This window comes from Drosophila virilis, chromosome X (genome assembly GCF_030788295.1).
Source record: "Drosophila virilis strain 15010-1051.87 chromosome X, Dvir_AGI_RSII-ME, whole genome shotgun sequence".
Lineage (NCBI taxonomy): Eukaryota > Metazoa > Arthropoda > Insecta > Diptera > Drosophilidae > Drosophila > Drosophila virilis.
This window is the reverse complement of record NC_091543.1, coordinates 18,691,313-18,712,775: the sequence shown is the minus strand read 5'-3', so window position 1 is coordinate 18,712,775 and position 21,463 is coordinate 18,691,313. Positions and strand designations below refer to the sequence as shown.

Here is a 21,463-nt window from a genome sequence, read left to right as displayed (position 1 = left end):
TATTTACAACGTGTCATGCATTTGTTGTAGTTATCTATTCGATTATTAAATAATATATGCCATACAGGTAGGTATACATAGTAAATGATGTACTACTATTATAGGTATATGTACTTATATTGTGTACAACAAATTAGAAAAGTATATCTCATAGAGGCTAAGCGCACAAATTAATTATGTATCCACAAATCGTTTTTAATGATAATTGTGATGGTTTTGCCTATATATACCTTTAAGCATATACATACATACTTCGCATAATATCAGTATAGAGTTTATAGAATTCACATCGTAATTAATTCTCAATACATTTTTGTTTTTTTTTTTTTTTGTGTGGGGTTTAACTGGAACGTTCAACTGGGCCAATGACTAAATATATCTATTTGTAATTACATATATTTATTTTTATATATACTATGTATATAATACCTAATAATAATGACAAAAAAAAACATACAATCCTATATTTAAAGAGAGTGCCGTTAGTAATAGAAATGGAAAGCAACCCATGAGAACTTATGTCTCGTTTCTGTTTTCCTTCCTGTACAACACATATGTATATATATGTATATCTATATAGGGTATATATATAAATATATATCTTAACAAACTTTGTTGTAGTTGTAGTATTGTAAATTAATAGACACCGTTTGCATTTAGCAGTAACAACGTTTTGAGTGCTGGATTTCTGTTTTTCTGGTTTGCTTTGCGTGCTCAATAACTTCATATTTTTCATCCTTAAGTACAAATCTCTTTAACTTTGTTGTTGCTGCTGCTCCGGCAACTGTGCTGCTGGTGCCTGAGTTACTGCTCCAGCAACTGCTACTGCTGCAACTGCTGCTGCTGCTGCTGCTGCCGATGGCTGCTGCTGTTGCTGTGCCGGCGACGGCGGTGGTCCAAACTTGCTGGTTATCTTGTGCGAGGCATTCACAATGGCCAGAACATGACAAAATAATAAAAGCTCTGTTTTGGACGATTAGCGATTGACGGAATAGATCTATATATTAATACCGACATAATCCCTACAATAACAAGTGAAAATATGATTGCAAAAGATTTTTATTCATACAAAACGTGATTTAGACATTGTAGACTTCGGCCACCTTGCAGAGACCCGCATAGTTGACATTTGTGCCCGTATTGCAGCCTGCAGCTGTCGGTCCACGCACGTAAACAGGTTTGCCGACCCAGTTTGTGGTAGCATAGTTACAGGCCAGGAGGAAGTTATTCCAGTCGCCTTTGACAAACCTGGCGGCAGCGCAGCCAACGGCAATGTTCGCCTGCTGGGCCATGGCAGTAAAGTGGCCAATTTGACTGCGCGGAGAGGGAGGAGAAGCAGGAGGAGAAGAAGTGTAGTGGGTAAGTCTCGGAAGAATTGAATTGATCAATCGATGGCTTCTGCTGTTACTTACCCTCCGCTCCAGCTGCTTGGATAACTGTTGATAACCACCATGTTCGCATTCTTGAGCTCACTCCACCAGCTGTTAATGGAAGAGGTGAGCAGCTCCGCGTTGGTGCGGCTCGCCTGTGCGCCCGTGTAGGAAATCATAGCCAAGTTTTGGCCGCTGGCCTTGAACTTGTTCGTATTGTGGCAAGCATCATGCTCCATCGCGCACTGGCGCACATTCAGTGCTGCCAGCGTGGCCAGCTCTGGACTCCAGCGCATGGTGGCCATTCTACGGGCTGGCCCGTAATTGGCCACCTTGCCCAGAGCCAGATTGTTGCGCCTGACGTTATGCAGCCGCACCACAAGTTGCCTCAGGTCCAGATTCATGTCGATAACAAAGGGCGCCGGACTAGTCGGGCAGCTGGCGTCCCAGGCCTAAGAAATCGACAGTCAATTGGCTGGCAACATGGCCACATATGCATATGCATTTCCAATAGTCTTACCCCATTGTTGTTGCATGCAATGTGCGTCGCGGTACCGCACAGGCTCTCAGCACAGTAATTCGTCTGTCCGAGGACCAGAGGCAGCGCCGAAAATATTGCCAAAACAATTCGCAACATGGCTAAATACGTAACTGCCAATGTGCCTCTAGTTTGGGCTTATATAGTAGTCGCTGAATAAGCTGTCCATAAACGTGAAAATATGGCAAGGCATTTTTAATTATTTAACTTGTATTTTATTTATTTAACTTCTATTTGTATATTTTGTAGAAATATAAAAAGTTATATCAATAAGCCAAACACATGCGATTCATGCCTCCAACTCTGTTTGCCAGTTGCCGAGCATCTGTATTCCAGGCATTGATTAACAATATTTTACATTTACCAAAACAATTAATATGCTCATTATGGAAGTATAAGTATAATATCATAACAGAGCCAAACTCTGCTTTAGCTCAAATGTTGCCCCATGTTCTCAAGTGAAGACAACTGTTAGTTAATAAATCTATTTTCAGTATAGTTTTAATATTTGTCAACCTGCCCCCATCATTCCAGGTGTATCAACAATACAGACTGCCTTCCGTAGACATAAATGAGGGCTGTGGCATAACTGATATTCGTAAAATTTGGCTAAAGTTCTCACAAACAGAGCTGAAAACCAAAAAAAAAAAATTAAAAACAACAAATGTCGATGGTGCAGATCACGACTTAAACCAACTTCCTGTCTATAGGTTCGAGTCTCAGAACTCAGATTTTCATTTCTTTTATGTTTTCAACATTTCTTTGGTTATCAGAATCAAAAACCAACCAAAAAAATTGATTTGGCTTAAGCCTCGACATATAGCAAATAGTGCATAAGACTCAAACTGGTTCGTTTCAAGCCCGACTTGCAGCCCTGATTGCGAACCGCTCTAACAATATTCAGCTCGTCCAAAAATTTGCATGATTATTCATACAAAGCGGCAAGTATTGTAATACATAAGACTACAACCAATTGGACTGCGCTATGTGATGCGTAATACCTTGTTGTTGCTTATCAACATGCAAAAAGTTCAAAACAAATAAACAATCGAAAAAAAGAACACCAACCAAAAAACAATACTATTGTTTTTTTATAATAATAGTAAATACTTAAATGCGTGTAAAACTGATAAAGTAGTTAAGATTATGCTCAGATGGTTTAGGGTTTTGGAAATACTCTGACTACTAATCAGCTGATAAACTTATATCAGGCATCGGTCCTGCGTGTGTGCAAAACTTGTCAAAGATTACTTAAATTAGTTAACGTTAACGCGGGTGCAAACTAACATATTCAGTGAAAAACCAAACGCTTGAGCCTGAGCATAATGAATGAAATAAATCAAATTATACTAGATTCCAGATTGTTAACGTGATTAAATGCGATTGTTCGGAAACGAACCGAGACCTAATATTTATATATATATATATATTTATATATACGCGAACAAACCTGCTTCTGAAGATTTTGAAAATCTGCCGTTCTTGACATAAATTGGGCTGTAAAGTCGCAAAGTATGTGAAGCACACTAATCGATTCAGTTTCACGTCTTTTATGGCGCAAATTTTGCTGCCCAAATCCTAATAAGATGTGCATTAACTAATATCCGGATCAATCCAGAATAATTAAATAGAATGCTTAGCCATATGCGAGAAAGTTATTGGAATTTCCAGAAATTATTGTCAGCCCAACAATTGTATTTGTTCTATCTATCTGGCCAATTCGTTTCTAGCTACAATATTTGGCTAAGACTATTGCCAATAACAATTTGCACAAATGCGTACCTTTTTTCACGATTTAAGAAAGCCAACCATTATCCACTTGCAAATTAGAAAATACTCGATATTTGATATGCTGCCATTTAGTTATATTTACTTGTAAGTTTTTATTATGGGTCTTTAATTTTTGCCGCACTCAGCTATATGGAGATACAGCTATAAGTAGTTGCTTTTGTTTCTGCTCACACATACATTTCCATATGTAGTATATATAATTTTTAAAAATTTTGTTTTGTATATATCTTTTTTGTAGATACATAGATATCATTAATTTGCATTTCGGTACAGAAAAATAAATATCATGCCTGCAGTTTGTTGCAAAACTCTTTCTCTCTGTCTGTCTCTATTTCTCTCTAACTTATTGCATCGCTGTGGTTCTGTGATATATATATATATTATATATATAGGTATTTATTGTGTATATACTTTTGCGTAATATCTCTTTAATTTTATATAATTTTTGTGGTCTGCATAAGTTAATCTGTGGGCTGTTTTGTTGTTATTTGCTTCTCTAGGTTAAATGTTCATTTGTTGTTACATAATTACGTAATATGTATAATATTTGCGCTCAGTAGCGTTCTCATAAATTGTTCACACAAAATATGGGCTTTATTTGTATTCTAATCTTTGTTTGTTTTTCATTTTGTTTTTTTTCTTTTCTTTTTGTTTTTTTGTTATATCTGTTTTAGTTGTCTGGGTTGTACGTTTTGGGTTCATCACAAGACAGTTATCAACAATATCTTTGAATTTCCCATAGTTTTTTGTGAATCATGTTACGATACATTCATAGTTTATATTTCAAAACGTATTAAATAGGCAAATACGATCTACATGCACGTATATACATAGCTATACGTCTACAGATTAAGCAAATTATGCTGCCGTATGGCAAATGAGAAAATCTTTGCGGGGAAATTTCGAAAATTGTGCAACAGCCAACAAAAAATTGACTTAGAGCCTTTTCGACATATTTTTTTATTTTAGCAAAAAGCTCGCTTATAACTTAAATAATTATATGATAAGTACGTATCGTATGCGTGTGTTTATGTGTGTGTGTGTATGTACAAAAGGTGTGTGCAAGCCAGGCCTCAAAGTAGGCAACATTTTAACGCAGCAGCTAAAAGTAGGCTACGATAAATGGCACATGACGCTTGGCGTAAGACCAACAGATCAGCTAGATATATAATATATATTTATAGTTAAGCAAATACAGAAGCCGTAAGTTTTCAATTAAAAGCATTAACGTATTGGAACAGACCATCAAATTGTTACTTGCAATTTTTTTTTTTTTTTCATCCAAATATGCAGAGGGCGTTCATGAAGGTTTAAATTGTAGACTATATATATATATATATATATTTCGCTTTATTTACAACGTGTCATGCATTTGTTGTAGTTATCTATTCGATTATTAAATAATATATGCCATACAGGTAGGTATACATAGTAAATGATGTACTACTATTATAGGTATATGTACTTATATTGTGTACAACAAATTAGAAAAGTATATCTCATAGAGGCTAAGCGCACAAATTAATTATGTATCCACAAATCGTTTTTAATGATAATTGTGATGGTTTTGCCTATATATACCTTTAAGCATATACATACATACTTCGCATAATATCAGTATAGAGTTTATAGAATTCACATCGAAATTAATTCTCAATACATTTTTGTTTTTTTTTTTGTGTGGGGTTTAACTGGAACGTTCAACTGGGCCAATGACTAAATATATCTATTTGTAATTACATATATTTATTTTTATATATACTATGTATATAATACCTAATAATAATGACAAAAAAAAAACATACAATCCTATATTTAAAGAGAGTGCCGTTAGTAATAGAAATGGAAAGCAACCCATGAGAACTTATGTCTCGTTTCTGTTTTCCTTCCTGTACAACACATATGTATATATATGTATATCTATATAGGGTATATATATAAATATATATCTTAACAAACTTTGTTGTAGTTGTAGTATTGTAAATTAATAGACACCGTTTGCATTTAGCAGTAACAACGTTTTGAGTGCTGGATTTCTGTTTTTCTGGTTTGCTTTGCGTGCTCAATAACTTCATATTTTTCATCCTTAAGTACAAATCTCTTTAACTTTGTTGTTGCTGCTGCTCCGGCAACTGTGCTGCTGGTGCCTGAGTTACTGCTCCAGCAGCTGCTACTGCTGCAACTGCTGCTGCTGCTGCTGCCGCCGATGGCTGCTGCTGTTGCTGTGCCGGCGACGGCGGTGGTCCAAACTTGCTGGTTATCTTGTGCGAGGCATTCACAATGGCCAGCTCATGCTTTGAGTCCAAATCACAATCATACAGCCCGCTTAGCGAGTCCAGGCTGAGCAGGCGCGAGCTGGCCCGACTCGACACCGAGGTGTCATCCACATCGGGCGCATTATACAGCGAGTTGACGTCCGACAAGGCGCCCTCAGCATCGGTCAGACCAGCCTCGTTTAACAGCGAGATATTCTCCAGGCCAGGCTCATCGGTTATATAGCCTGTTGACTCTGCGCCGCCTTCGTGATAGAGAGAGAAAGAAAAGTAGAGCAGTTATGGTTTGTTATCGAAAATAATTGCTGGTCTATTTACCTGTGGCCTCCTCGCGGCAATCATCGTCCGACCACTCCGATTGGCTCTCCAACGGATTGGAGTCCATGGACTGGTGGTTGTGATGGGCCGCACCATACTTCAGTTCATCGTTTATCACATTCGCTTCCATGCGCAAGCTGCCATTGGTCAGCGGCGCCGTCTCCCCCCTTAGTTGCTCGTGCTCCTGCTCCGTTTGTTGCTGCTGCTGCTCCAGCTCCTCGTTCTGCGCCTGCTGCAGCTTTTCATTCTTTTGCTTGTTGTGGTCACTCTGCAGCAGGCGCTTCTGTCGCACGTCGCGCCCCACCTCATCATCCTCGAACTCCTCATCGGCCAGGTTGTCTTCGGTATCATCGCGTTCCTCCTGCTCCACATGGTTGTAGCGCTGTTGCTGCAGTTGCCGCTGCTGATGGTGGTGATGATGGTGATGATGATGTCTTTGCCGCTGCGACTGCTGCTGCGGCATCGAACCATCCAGCCTGTCGAGGCTCTCGTAGCTGTGCTGCAGCTCCTTGGAGCGCGGACGCTGCCGATGCGATCTCTGCTGCTGCTGCTGCTGTTGCTGTTGCTGCTGCTGCTCCTTGGCCGCATGCAGCTCCAGCATGGCCAACGCATGCATCTGGCTGCGATTCTCGTGCAGAATCTCGCACGATTCCGTGTCCGAGGTTTGCCTGAAAATTATAAATTATGCAACATGTTAAGTGTGAAATCTCAATGCCACTAATTTGTATGTCCTCTGCCTTGTCTACTTTACGTAAAATCTAAATCTCTATTTTGAACGGAAACGGTACGCCAATTTTGTAGGACATTTATATACTTATTCTATCCTGGAATTTTAAACGTATTTTATTAGCCTCGTTAAGTCGGCGTCTAAGAATATTTGAAATCTAAAACCGAAATAGGCGTATTCAGCTCAGGTATGCTAAAACAGAGCTGAGGGATTTGCTTGTATCTTGACCGATCCGGCGATACTTCGGATCCTATAAAAATGCGTAAGTGATTGGAACTTGGTTATGGTTATGGTTATGGTTATGTCGATGGCTGCTGCTTGGTATTAGATACATATGGGGGCGGGTGTCGGAACCGGTTCAAGGCATTGGCCAATGGGTTATGGGTGGTGGGTTATGGCTGGCTAGGCTGGTTAATGATTGCAGTTAGTTGTGCTTTACTCACATTTGACTGGACTCGGAGGGGTTCTTGTGGCGCGTTATTTCCTTGATGGCCTCGAGGCCGACGGGATGCTTGGATATCATGAAGCTGTTGCTCATGGGAAGCTTGCCGTTTACCTGAATGGCCATGGCGAGCAGATCATGATCCTGCTGCTGTTGATCCTTATGATAGTTGTTGTTGCCGCTATTCGAGTTGCTGCCACCACTGAGATTGCCATTGCTGCTGGAGCCGCCCTCGAGCCCCTCGAGACCCTGCACGTGCCCATTGATGGAGCTCAGCTTGCTGTTGCTGGCCGAATAGCTCAGATCGACGTTGTGGCGAGCGCTGCCATTGCTGGTCGTTTGCTCGGAATCGTTTGCCACCGCCGTTGCGGTGGCCTGGCAGCGTGCCCGCGAGGATTCGTTGAGCAATCTTTGCAGTTCCCTCTCAAAGGGCGACTTGGTGGCAGCTGCTGCTCCCGCTGTTGTCCCCGATACCGCCACTCCTGCTGCCGGCTTCTGCTGGTAGTCAAAACTATTGCAGCTGTCGCCTTTGTGCTGCGTGTTGCTGGTCGTGTTGCTGGTCGTCTGCTGGCCCTGGCTCTCGGTCGTCGAGCTGAGCTCAAAGTCGCGCAGCTGCGCCATGTCCACAATCGGCGATGTGGGATCCACTTGTATATCGCAGGGGTAGAGCCATTGCAGCGGATTCACTCGACCAACATTGTAGCCAATGCCAATCCCAACGCCGAGCCCGTTGCCGTGTCCGTTGCGCTGCAGATGGCCGCCATTGATGCGAGGCGAGTCCTCGTCGCCGTCACCCTCGCCCTCGGTGGTCTTCGAATAGCTCTCATCGGAGCTGCTCATCGAGGGCGAATGCGGCCTAGAGCTCAAATCATCCGTCGATGACATTTCGCGATTCTCCTCAACATCCGTTGGCAGCTTGGGCAGCGGCTTCAGGTAGCTTCTCAGTGCCGGCTTCGGTGGCAGCTGCGGCAGCGGCGGCTGCTGTGAGTAGAGCGCATACTGACGCTCCGGCAGTTGCTGCTGCTGCTGTTGCTGCGGTTGATGTTGTTGATGTTGCTGCTGCAGTGACAACATGGAGTTGGGACAGGTGTAACGTGGTGGCTCGTACTTTGGCGCATGCTGCATGGGCATGATCTAGGTGTTAGTCGTGAATGTGGGCGTGGTGCGATAGCATGCAAAGAGTGGAACATAGTTAGAGACACACAGATAGTCAAATACTTATATAATACAAATACAAATATAAAAACAATCAATAATGGGGCATCATTCACAAGAGTTGGCACGGAAGAGGTTTATTGTAATATATCAAAAATGTGTGTGTGTGTGTGTGTGTGTGTGTGTGTGTGTGTGTGTGCTGTTGTGTGTGTCTGTCTAATTGGGTGTATAAACGGATCTCCATCAGTTTATTAATACAAACTGAAATATCAGCTACATCACTTTACTGAATCAATAAATATGATATGCTATCCGAAATCTAAGATACCAACGGGATAAACAGAAGCAAGTTTTTTTATATTTAACTATAAAATAGTTTTGAATAGCTCAGTTAATTAAAAAATCTAATATAATGCATCTTAAAAAGAGTTTTATTCTCAAGCTTACCTACAAAAGCAGTTTATATTGCAAGAAAAATGATAATTTTTATTGATTATTCATTGGGTCCATAATAAATATCCCTTTACTGGTAGCTAAATTATACTACTCTCTCTCTCTCTCTCTCTCTCTCTCTTTCTCTTTCTTTTTCCCTTTCTTTCGCTCTCTCTCTCTATTGCACTTATAGTGGAAATATGGCCCATATTTGCCTAATTTTTGTATATCTCTTCTTTGCTCCTTTTCTATAAGTATTGCGAACGGATGTATACGGGCCGAGCCTAATGTCAGGGAGTTTGTTCGAATCGTAAGTCGAACCAGCGACTTTTTCTGTGTGCGCTGACGCACACACACACACACTCAAACATTTACATGGGTTGCTTTATGCATGCTTTGTATTAGTTACAAATGGATGGGTTGGTGGTTGGGCGGAGTTGGGTGGAGTCTCGGCTGGTTGCCTGGTGGATTGGCACGTTAGGTGGCTGCTGGGGTTGGGAGCGGGCTTCGTTTAGAGTAGTATCTCTTTGCTCCAGATCATGAGGTCAACGTCTTCACTCACCTTGGCTACCGGTGCGACGCTGCTGGCATGCAATAGCGGCTCGCTCTCACGGCAGTGGCCATAGCTTAGGCTGGAGGACGATGGCTGATGCTGATTCAAATGCTGATGCTGGTGATACAGATGATGCAGTGGGTGATGCTGGCCATGCTGGTTAAAGGGCAGCGCCGGCGGCGGCGCATAGCTGCGCAGCTGTTCGCGCCGCGGCACCATGAAACAATCACCGCCCAGCACACCGACCACACCCCCAACGCCACCTCCATCGAGGCTATTGGCATGTGGATATGGCCGCTGCGCCGACGGCAACTGTTCCAGCTGCTGTTGCTGCTGTTGATGCTGCTGCAGCTGCTGATGCCTGCCACCGGTATTCGGATTCTCAATTATATTGAATTCGCGCAACATTACCGAAGGAATGGACTGGTGCTGGACCTGGTGCTGGTGCTGGATCTGGAGCTGGTGCTGGAGTTGGAGCTGCTGTTGCTGCTGTTGTTGTTGCTGTTGTTGTTGTTGCTGCTGTTGTTGCACTGCAGCCGTAACTGTTGCTGCAGTCGGCATCATATTTGTGGCCGAATAGTGCAGCTCGCCATTGTGTCCATTCTCGCGTATATTGGGCAATCCACCATTGGTCATAAAATTGGGCTGCTTCTGAAGCTTGCTGTTGAGCCGCTGCTGTTGCTGCTGATGCAAATGGTGGTGTTGGGCGGGTGGTGCAGGCAGCGGCAGCGGCTGTGGATGCTGATGCTGCAGCAGCAGCTGTTGCTCCTCACCACACACATTGTACAGATGGCCATTATCTTTTTTGCTGTACGTATCCGTATTGAGACGATTCTCTTGGAATTGTGACGTCTTCTGGTAGTACTCGGCCGGATGCATGCCACCGCCAGCGCCACCGCCACCACCAGCAGCACCATGTGTGAGGGACTGATGCCCCTGCGTTTCATTCGCAGACGCCGCCGGCCGGCTGCTGATCATGGCGTTGCGCACCTCGCCATTGAGCGCATTGCTGCTGCTATCGCAAAGGAAATAGGTGACCATGTCGCCTTTCCCCTTCACCTTGATGGTGCCACGGCAGCGGAACTCAAAGTGCGAGCCAATTAAACTGTCCACTACCTCCTGGGTGACCTGTGAGTAGCCGGGCACGCCGGTGGAATCCATGCGACTGGCCACATTCACCGTATTACCCCAGATATCATACTGTGGCTTCCTCGCACCGATCACGCCCGCCACAACAGGTCCAATATTAATGCCTGTTGATTGGTTTGGTTTATTATTAAAGTGAGTGCCACGCATGGTGTCTAGTGCTCTGGAGGAATACTCACCCACGCGAAGCATAAAGTTATTGTAGGAGTGACTGTTAATCTCCTGAAGGGAGAGCCGCATGGCCTTGACATATTCAACAAGCGCTGTCATGTGACGACGCACCGAGTTGGGATCGTTGGGTTGAATCTTGTATTCGGGTATGAGGCCAACCACGGCCATATAGGTACTGCCGACGGTCTTGATCTTGTCAATGCCCCGAAAGCGATCCTCCTTGAGCAGCTCATCGAAATCGGCAATGATCTCGTTGAGCAGGCGCAGGCACTCCAGACCCTGATCGGACCCATCCATTTCGGTATAGAACTCATTAAAGTTTGGCACGCTGGCAAATATGACGCCCACCTTGGCGTAACTCTGATGATAGAGCTCCTAGGCAAAACAAAAAAAGCAGGTGGTAAAGTAGTGGGTCAATGGGTCAGTGCGAGCTGCTGGGTGCAGGGTGCCGTGTGCCGCGGGCCGGTTGGTCGGGCTACCGGATTGGCCGGACGGTCGATGTCTCTTACCATATTGTTACGAAATTGCGCATCGAGGAAATGTGCAGCCACATGAGCGGGCAGCAAATTGTGCAAAATGCGCTTGTTCGACTCCTGCAGTACATCCATTTCCTTCTTCTCCTGGGAGGCCTGCAGCTGCCAGAGAAAGTCCAGACGGGCAGTGCCCTCCACCAAACGCCCGTGCACCAATATCGCAATCATAAAGATGACAATGCGCGCCAATGAGATCAAATGAAGCGGAATGGATGCTCTAAAATGTTGATTAATGGCTTAGATACAAGCATATAAATATATGTATATGGGGATATGGATAAAAAAAAAAATTGTGTATATATGTGGGTCAGTAGAGTGACCCTTGACCACCTACTTGACGCGCGTGTCGTAGCACTCAAAGATATTCTGATGCGACAGCTCAATGAACAGGCCATAGATGGTCCCCATGCCCAGGACGAGCAGCGATTTGAATATAATCGGCAATCTGCGAAGATGGAGAAGGTCACAGTTAAAAGAATTCCCGAATTAAACAGCAACCGCACTCACCTGAGAAACACGGAGACGGACAGAAAGGCAAAGGCTGCCGAGAGGGATACATATTGGGGCAAGGAGCACTTGCGATGAGCATCAATCGGTTTGCTGGGCGCCGGCGACATGTCGAACCCATGAGAGTCCAGGCTTTGATAGTCCAAAATAGATACGTTACCCGAGCAGGGATGATCCGTAACGCAGGTAAACTGGGCGTTAAAAGGGGGTCAGCTTTGAACGTACAGATGCCATTTGCTATGGCAAACGCTTAACACTTACCACATTCACCTGGCCCACGGAATAGATGAGTATAATGGTGAATATGGTGATGGCCATGCGCAGCGAGAAGCTCTCGGATATATCCCAGATGATCCACTTGAGGCGAACGGCCAGCAGGAGCATCAGTATGGCACTGACCCAAATGAAGGCCGTGAGGAACAACAGCAACAGGATAAAAGTGCGCGGCAATGCGGTCACCTGCAGTGCGGCGCCAAGTATTAGCAACAGCAGGGAACAGCCCATGGCCGTGGTGAAGCCCAAATCAAAGTCCTTATGGTATTCCCGCTCCTTGTCGCTCTGCCGAAAGCGCAGCGTCAATCGGTCCACATGCTCCGATTTGTCACAATCAACGGAACGCGCATTTATGGCCTGGGAGAGGAAGCGATTCACCCGATTTGTCGGCTGATGATGAGCAGCCACAGAATGACGCTTGCGGAACGGTCGCTTGAACTTGTCCGCGACCTTAGACTGTGACTGTGTGGGAATGCAGGTAAGACAAAAATGGGTCAAGTTAGTGCTAGTTATTGTTCTCGGCAGGTTTTTGGCAGTGTGCTGGCTGGCTGGCTGGCTATATCGAAAGTAATAATACCAATACCAAAGTACCAAGTACCAAAAAGTAAACTAAATGGATCTAGGGCATGCGGTTGAGAACAGAGCTGTGTAGCGACATGCTTTGTGAGACTCGACGAAAGTAACGCAACTGGACGAAATGGGTGCGTCACGACTGCACATGCGACAAATGTTCAAATGTGAGCTAATCGCAAATTTTTATGAAACTTAACGACACTTAACGAAACTCAACGAAACGCCGCAAATAATTAGTATTAAAGCCCGCCCCAAACTAAAAGCCATAACAGGTACAAAACATAATAAAGATTAAAAAAAAAAAAAACTTAACGAACACTTAACGAATCGAATACTTATGAGTTAGCAACACAGCACATAACGCACGAACGTGAACGAACGTGAACGACACAACACAATACATAACGAATACAAGACTGAACGAATGTGAACGAAAATTAAACATTTGTTTTTTTTTTTTTTTTTTTTTTTTGTTGCTCCTCTGCTCACTTTATTATTCTTGTGATTGTGCCTATGTATGCGACTAATCGTACTCGCTGTTGAATTGGGACTTGTGCCTACGGTCACTTGAACACTGCCCCCCCCACCGCCACCGCCGCTGCCGACGCCGCTGCCGACGACGCTGCCATAGCCGATGCCGTGCGGTGGCGGGGTAGCATGCAAGATTTTTTGTAGACGTATTACCTAGATCAGAGAAGTATACACAGTATTCATATATATGTATATATATAGTTTGTATACGTATGTATGTATATATATATATATTACTTAAATTGTAAATTAAAATAGAATAGCCAAAAATATAGCGAGAAGTACGATAGTTAAATATGGTTAAGGTAGATAAGGATTAAGTTATATAGATAAGATATAAATATTTATAGAGAAAATGATATTGAGACAAAGGATATAAATAGCTTATAGAAACAAAGGGCAAGATAAACGCAAACGGAAACGTAATTCGGCGACAGGAAACTTAACGAAAGTGAAACTGAACCGGAAACTGGAACTGGAACTGGAACTGAAACTTTGATAGCAAATATGCAAAATAACAGTGTACAATTTTTAGTGTATGTTTAGTGTTTCATATATTCAACTTATTTTTCAAATATCAAGCAATAATTGGCTTTCAATATTTCTAATAATTCAATTGTTTGAAAAATTTCAAATTTAGTTTGCCTAAAGCTGCTTTAGTGTAGTTAATTGATCTGATTAGTTGCTTTTTGTGAAATTGTGTCAAGTGTTGTGTGTGTTTTTTCTTTTTTTTATTTCTTCGATCAGTAATGATAAGATCAGAGGTCGTGTCGGATGTCGAGTGTTGCTGTTAGTGGGTATTACCGATGAGTCCAATAACTAAACGTTATTTTTTTCTTCTACTCTTTACACAAGGTACGCACAACATCGACACAAACACAAAAAAACGATAGTTTATATAGTTTCGGCCAGTACAGTACAGTACAGATGTTAGTAGATACAACAGTACGGATTACGAATTACATAATACGAATCAAAAGATAACGATTACTGAGCTCCAACTGTTCTACGCATATTCCGATTAAAATTAATAAGTATTCATATGCTATGCAAGATATTGCGTCTACAAAACAAAAGGGCCCACAATTTTGAAAAACAATAAACAAAGGGGTACGGAGTTTTGGTTGGGACTTTTGGGACATTTCATACTATACTTATATGTAAGGTGAACTTACCGCATCCTGAAAGTAAACGAAAAGAAAGAAATCAACGAAAGAAATCATAAGGAATTGTCGTGCTTTACAGCAAGCCGACGACAGATCATTGAGATTCGAGTGTATCCCTGGGATACATTTTGAGAAACCACCCAAGACTGTGCCCCATGAAAAAAAAATTAAATTAAAATAAACAAAAATAAGGATATTACCCGGACATGCACAGAACTGAGCTACGTCTAAGGAGCTACGAGTCTCTGATCTCGAAACACTGGACTAAGGTCTTTCAACTAAATACTATAGACTAAAACAATTGTGGGCATGGTGAGCACTTACCTTGCGCGAACCCTTTTCCGACACCTGAACGCTGGCCGTGGTTGCCGCGTCGGCGCTGCTGCCACGTGCCGCACCGCCGCCCAAGGCGGCAGCCGCCGATGGAAATGAGCCGGTGGCAATGTTGGAGAACGGCACCGGTTCCGAGAACTTGATGGTGTGCAGCAGCTGCATGACCACATTCGAAACGTTTCTAAATGACAACTTGCGCCGACTACCGATCGCCGAGCGTACACCAAGCGTGTTTAGCATTAGAGGCTGCAATAGAGACATCGATGCACAATACCAACAAGTAAGAGTTAGAGATGGGCAAAATGAGAGCAAACGCTACAAGCAGCAGCTAATTGAAAGATCACAAATCGCATACAACAACTCACCTTACGTCGATGCGGCGGCGGCACAATGAAGAACGTGTCGACACCATGATCCCGCAGATACGAGGAGCGCTCATCGCCGTGACCCGCCTCCACCTCGTACTCGCCCGAGAGCGAATCAAGGGTGGCGCGCGTCACATGCACTCGCCCCGGCTCGCCGCCCGACTCCATGTGGTTGGCAAGCGTCACATCATTGGACCACACATCGAACTGCCACTTGCGCAGGCCCAGAACGCCGCAGAGCACACGGCCCGTATGTATGCCCACGCGCATGTTCAGGATGACATCGGTGGCCTCCACAACGGTACTGTGCGACAGCAAGAAATTGGATTAAGCGACGAAATTAAAAATGACAACTAAACACGGCGATCTGTGACAACCCGGCAATTAAGTACTCTTGCCGACCGATTGTTCCCATACTAGCCATATATTATATGCTAGTTAGTTAAATTGAATACAAATTTGCAGCTATCTGAGTAAGATATCTTGGGAAATAGAAAAGGTAAAGGTACGAGTTTTGTCTATATGACTGTGTGATCTATTAATTCGAGCATGGTGAAAATACTAAATGCCGTATTAGCTAAAAATATCTTATATATTGGCTGCAAAAGGATAATGTGTCTATGGTGGAAGACGTCTTCTTTTTCTGTGCGTATCACATTTCGTGACAAAAGTAGAATACCATTAGCAAGGATATAAAAAAATTCCCAAAATGCGAATATCAAAGGTGATATGCTTGAATACATTTCAGAAGCTTAATAAAGCATTTTACACAGCCTAATAAATATACCCTTAGCAAGAGTTTTACAGATCGATATATTTTTAGTATTAAATATAAATATATATTTGAAAGATATTCTGTACTCACGCAATGGCATCGATCATATCGAGTCCCATTTCCACGGCGCATTTGGCGTGATCCTTGCGCGGCTCTGGCAGGCCAGAGACGCAGTAATAGCAATCGCCCAATATCTTGATGCGCAAGCAGTGGTTGTCCTAAACAAAAAACGGAAGATTAGAATCTTGAAGCCGGGCTTTGGCAGCAAGGTTGCAACTCACATGCGCCAGCTGATCGAAGCGGCCGAAGAGCTCGTTGAGCAGGCGCACCAGCTCCTGGGCGCTGCACTGGGAGGAGAGCACAGTGAAGCCGACTATGTCCGCAAACAGGATGCTCACGTTCTCGTGCTTTTGTATGTAGATGCGATGGAATTGTCCGGCCACTGGCGACAGTATATCGTTCTTCATCTGCATGGCCACGTGCTGCGGCAGCACCGAGAGCAGCAATCTCTCCAACTTCTCGTTCTCATCCTGTATCTCGAGACGTGCGGCAATGCAGTTGCGTGTGTCCAAAAATGCCCGACGCTGTGCACGTTCCATCATAATGTTGACCACCAGGCCGGCAACATTCACTCCAATAAAGATGACAATGTTGGCTATCAGCTGATTGTATTCCAGATACCGCAACGCAGCTGTAAAGATCTTATAGACCGTAATGCTAATGTGCACCGAGGGCAATGCAATGCCAAAGGCGACCGCCTCCCAAATCTGCAGCGGCATCATAGCGTACGCAAGAAAGACCACAAACACTATCTGCCAGACACCCTCGGCCATCACCTCCTTGGTATCAACCGGAAATACGCTGCCCAGCGTCGGCATGGACACTATGCAAATGCTGGCCGTAAACAGCAGAATTCCATAGCACAGCGTCGGCAAATGGTGATCCTTGATCACCGAGCACTGCAGCAGCACCAGCACAACGGCGAATATCACACACAAAATCGAGTTGAAGATATTCTGAGGTCAAAGAGAATAACACATTATCAATTAGGTTGCGTTTCGTAAATGAATATTAAAAGTTTTGACAGACACTGAACTGATTCTGATGCCATCTTCTGCAAATAAGCTACGTTCATTGAGATTCCAAGTTGGGATTCGCATGTCGGCTGGCGTTAGGTCTTAGTAGGAAGAGCTTTTTAGTTCACAATTCCTTCTGACTCAAATGCTTATATAATAAATAATAGTATTATATACATATGCGTGGCACATGATTTGAAAATATATTAGATCATGTACTAGCTTCGGATAAACTTTACATATACCCTGAACCCATTGAATATGGGTAGAAAGGGGATAGAAAGGGGGTTTTGTGCAAATGTACATATAAGAGCAAAAGCAAGCATCTCCGACCCCATAAAATAAACATATATTCATGATCAGCATCAATAGCCGAGATAATCTAGCCAAGTCCGTCTGTTTGTCTGTCCGCCCGTCCGTCTATGCGTACGTATAAACGTATCGATGTCAACACGTATTATAGCTAAAGACTTGCCATTATGAACATTATGAACTTGCCCCGTTTCCAAGCAATTGATTAAAATCGATTTCGGAAGACCCCAATCCCTACCCCTGATCCGAGAAGCATGTAGTGTTGGTAAAAGAAGATTCATGGTACCAACATATCAAATTAAGTTTGTTCAAGGTTTACATGACGCGAGTCTTTAAATTAGTTCCAAATAAACGAAATATTCTATAAAGTTACGCTCTTTCAATAAGTTATACATGGACCATATATTGTTATACGTATTATTACGTATACGAATTATACGTATGTATACTCGTATACGTAATATTGCTTATACGAATTATTAATAACCAAAATAAACAAAATAAACATGAATAAAATAATAATAATAATAGTAATAATAATAACAGCCCAAACTGAATTTTTGCCACATCGACATGTATGTGTTTAATCTTTGGCATCCGTCTCAGTTACAAATTATGCGTATACGTAATAATCGAAATAATAATATTAATAGTAATAAAACATGAATAAGATAATAATAATTATGGCAAAAGTGCAAACTTTAGGTCAGGAACAATCAATCAACAAATAATTTTCAATCTTTTTTCCACATTGACTAGTATGTGTTTAATCTTTGGCATCAGTCTCTGTTATTCGCTGTCTCTAAATACTTATTCAAACATATTTATAGCCATTTAAATCCAGTTGTTGTTTACTTTTTAATCGAGTGGCAAGCCCATCGACAGCTTGTATATGCAAACAAGCCCGGCTAACTATCCGGTACCAGTTGGCTTTAAGCAAAAAGTTCGCATGAAAAGTGCGCATTACTTGCATTACTTACATGAAAAGTGGCCGCATTGTTGAAGGCCAGGGATAGGGCGGCCATCACACCACAGAGCACCACCACGAGCGCAACGACGCCCAGCACCGAGAAGCGCTGCAGCTTGAGGGTGTAACGCTGGTAGAGGCATTCCAGCTCGTCGTTCTCGAAGCGCAGCGTGTTGAGCGGGCGGCCGCGCGTCGCCTTGACGGCATGATCCATGCGGCTGCCGTCGCCGCCGCCGCCAAGCGGCTGCTATCCAACGGTCTGCCAAGTTCAAGGGCTGCAATGAAACAGGTGGAAATTAGTTAGTGGAAGGGGCATTTTTTTTGGCTTTTGTTAGGTTTTTAGGGTTCGACCTTGAAATGTTGCACGTCGTTTAGGCAAATGTGTTTTGGCATTTTCCGTGGCACGCAATCACTGGCTAGGAAAATTGTGCCGCCTGCCAACCGCGCCGCTCGCCCGCTGTCACACAACTTAAAATAACATTTTCATTTCATGCCCTCCGCCAGCCGCAGCGTCGAACTTCACGCCCGCTGAAAATAACCGCTAAAAATAAGCAGCTCGCTCTGCTCTGCGGCTGTTTTCTGGCGTGAAATCAATCAATGTTCATGTCCGTTTGGTCAGTTTTCCCATTTTCCGTATTGTGCCGGTTCACTTTTGCGGGCCACGCCCACGCCACAACAATGTACCCGCATACCACATGCCCCCACTCACCGAGCCAAGCGGCCGCTTCTTCGGCGACAGTCAGCCAAAAGAGAAGATAAATCACGATTTGTATGCGGCAATCCGTTAAATTCATTAAAATATTATGCACAAATTCATTTTGCGAATACTTCAAGTTACTCGTACGGGTCTACGCAAGCAGCATGGAATATCAACGAGAGAGATAGAGAGAGAGAGAGAGAGAGAGAGAGAGAGAGAGAGAGAGAGAGAGAGAGAGAGAGAGAGCGAACGATGGGTAAAATATGAAAATTAAGAATGCTACTTAATCTCGACTAAGAAATACCCTCACAGTAACATGTAGATTTCTTGGCTCTGTGGGTTTTACCTAACAAACAATCATATTATAATGGCTATAAAGGTGGGTATAATGATATCGTGGCAATATGTGTATAAAGCAGAAGGAAGTATCTCAGACCCCATACATGCATACATATATAAGCTAGATCAGGACGACGAGCCGAGTCGATCTAGTCAAGTCCCTTTAAATGTCCGTCCGCATGTCTGAACTATATATGAAATATATATGCTCGCATACCAAACGCAGAACGAGGATATTTTCGTTTAAGATATCGACTCGACTCCAAACTTGGTGTATAGATTCTTGTATAGTTAACACAGATTCAAAGTATTTAACACCGAAGATACTTAAGAATGACACTCACAGTAGCTGCGTTAAGAGTATGTGTGCATGTATATGTGTATACTTCTGTATGGATAGATAGAAGCTAGATTGTGTGCAACGACAGCTTGCCGCGGGGTACAGAGCATCTCCTAGTCTGGCACTCCTGACTAGAGCACTCATACTTATTAAATCAATCTTTCTGTAGCGCACTTTTCTTTTGCAAAATCAGCCCACACCAAACGTTGTACAATTAATATACTTTAACTTAAGCAGAATATTAATGGGCAACAGAAATGAGTGCATCGACGACAGCCATGAAATTAGCACACACCACCAATTTATGCTGCACACATAAATATGCAAGTAATTGTTGAAAACAAAAAAAAAGTAAAATAAATTGAAGCGAAACATGAATTTCATTTGACGTAAATTGATAGCCTGCGGTGTGAAATATTTACACTTGCATAACTCAAAAATGTTCTGAAACTAGTCGGGGGCACTTGGCGTGCCTCAAATAGAATATTTTTTGGACAAGCCCACACGCACACACATATTCGCAAGCGTTTAGATTGGTTGGAATAGCTGTGGATTCGGTTTGGTGGAGGCGGTGTGCGGAGGGGTTAAAAGCATTAAGTATGTGCATGCAAATTAAAAATATTCACGTCTTACAATTATAATTATAAATGCCGCGAAATGCAAAATGCGCACATCAAAATTTATTAAAGCTGCCAAATGCGAAAGAAATCGTCAAACGGACGGAAAGCCAAGCAAACAAACTGACAAAAAGTCATCAAAACATTTCTGATACAGCAGGGGATGGCAAAAAGTATGTGTTGACGATCAATTTTGATGTCGGTGCCTCACAACTGTGCAAACATCAGCTCAAATGTTGCGATATGGCGATAAACATGAGTTACTCTAATTATGCTGGCAAGTATCTTTAGCTGGGGATATACCTCGCAAATTAACTGCTAAAGTTCAACGGATTTCAAGTGCCTGCTGAACTGAACTCAACTGAATGGAGTTGAATTGAACAGTGCACAAATATTGAGTCAAATGGCTTTTATTAATTTATTAAGCATAGAGCGCATAGAGTATATAGAATCAAAGGGAGAAGCAGAGCAGATGGTAAAGTTAAAATAAACGAGCAAAGCGAGAAACAAGCAGAAGCAAAACAAGGCGCATCGCGGCTAGCAAAGCAGCTGGGCCTGCCTTAGCGCATGAAACTAAGCAAGAAAAGCAGCAAGAAGCTAAGCGAGAAGCAAAGTAAACAGGTGATGCTCAAAGGAAGAAGCTCGTAGAGAGGCGAGAAAATAAGCTTAACATAAATAAATAGCTTAAGCGTTAAAGAAGCTTGTTCTCGCTTTTTTCAATAAAAATGTCACTTGAAAATACGATAAGGGGGAGTTCATTGAAAATAGCTATGCCTGGGACCTCATTGATGCCGCGAACACAGTTCTTTAATAGGTTATTTTCGGACAAAATGCAAAAATTAAATCCAGGATGTAGACTTGAATGATTTAACTGATTCACATTAGGCCCTACTCCTAAACGATTAGAAAAAGACTCTCAGCAATGATTTGGCTATCTTAAATGATTTGCCTAAGCTCATTTGAAGTGATGCAGCTTATAGCTTTCAAGCAGATAATGTAATGGGGATGTGTTGCCAAATGGCGTCATCTAACGATGATCTGCTTTATAGTGACAGCTTTTCGAGCATCGCATTATGAAATGACTTGCCAAATCAGGCAGCCATCGGGCTGCCGTTTAACCAACGCAAATCTTTTAGACACGCG

The 21,463-nt window shown here is 43.0% G+C and overlaps 2 protein-coding genes across 10 annotated transcripts in view; both read right to left on the bottom strand.

Annotated features, from left to right (window-relative positions):
* Positions 1–1,041: 1,041 nt before the first annotated feature.
* LOC6631925 (venom allergen-1-like) lies at positions 1,042–2,045 on the bottom strand. The gene is made up of 3 exons (XM_002055716.3): positions 1,891–2,045; positions 1,413–1,822; positions 1,042–1,314 (listed from the first exon to the last, which is right to left on the bottom strand). The coding sequence occupies exons 1-3, from the start codon at positions 2,005–2,007 to the stop codon at positions 1,080–1,082; spliced, it is 762 nt and encodes a 253-aa protein (XP_002055752.1). The 5' UTR covers positions 2,008–2,045; the 3' UTR covers positions 1,042–1,079.
* Positions 2,046–3,751: 1,706 nt separating this feature from the next.
* Positions 3,752–21,463, bottom strand: part of rut (adenylate cyclase rutabaga) — a 41,662-nt gene continuing 23,950 nt past the window's right edge. For 2 of the 9 annotated variants that reach the window (XM_070210558.1, XM_032439694.2), the window contains exons 3-17: positions 18,341–18,602; positions 16,254–16,988; positions 16,063–16,190; positions 15,198–15,501; positions 14,824–15,078; positions 13,292–13,486; positions 12,218–12,691; positions 11,957–12,147; positions 11,784–11,894; positions 11,426–11,666; positions 10,925–11,291; positions 9,609–10,852; positions 7,461–8,593; positions 6,291–6,958; positions 3,752–6,217 (exon numbers count right to left, since the gene is read on the bottom strand). In XM_070210558.1, the coding sequence (XP_070066659.1) occupies positions 5,802–6,217; positions 6,291–6,958; positions 7,461–8,593; positions 9,609–10,852; positions 10,925–11,291; positions 11,426–11,666; positions 11,784–11,894; positions 11,957–12,147; positions 12,218–12,691; positions 13,292–13,486; positions 14,824–15,078; positions 15,198–15,501; positions 16,063–16,190; positions 16,254–16,988; positions 18,341–18,541 (6,663 nt within the window). In that variant the 5' untranslated portion in view covers positions 18,542–18,602 and the 3' untranslated portion in view covers positions 3,752–5,801. Of the gene's footprint in view, positions 6,218–6,290; positions 6,959–7,460; positions 8,594–9,608; positions 10,853–10,924; positions 11,292–11,425; positions 11,667–11,783; positions 11,895–11,956; positions 12,148–12,217; positions 12,692–13,291; positions 13,487–14,823; positions 15,079–15,197; positions 15,502–16,062; positions 16,191–16,253; positions 16,989–18,340; positions 18,603–21,463 lie in introns of those variants that run through there. The other 7 variants (XM_070210576.1, XM_070210605.1, XM_070210612.1 and 4 more) reach the window with 7 other exon arrangements.

What these genes read in the sequence shown, in the direction of transcription:
- LOC6631925 (XM_002055716.3), bottom strand. Translation starts at nt 2,007, where the DNA reads ATGTTGCGAATTGTTTTGGCAATATTTTCGGCGCTGCCTCTGGTCCTC. An exon ending in TTGCATGCAACAACAATGGG is followed by an intron (nt 1,823 to 1,890) that starts GTAAGACTATTG and finishes TCGATTTCTTAG; the next exon opens with GCCTGGGACGCCAGCTGCCC. An exon ending in CCAAGCAGCTGGAGCGGAGG is followed by an intron (nt 1,315 to 1,412) that starts GTAAGTAACAGC and finishes CTCTCCGCGCAG; the next exon opens with TCAAATTGGCCACTTTACTG.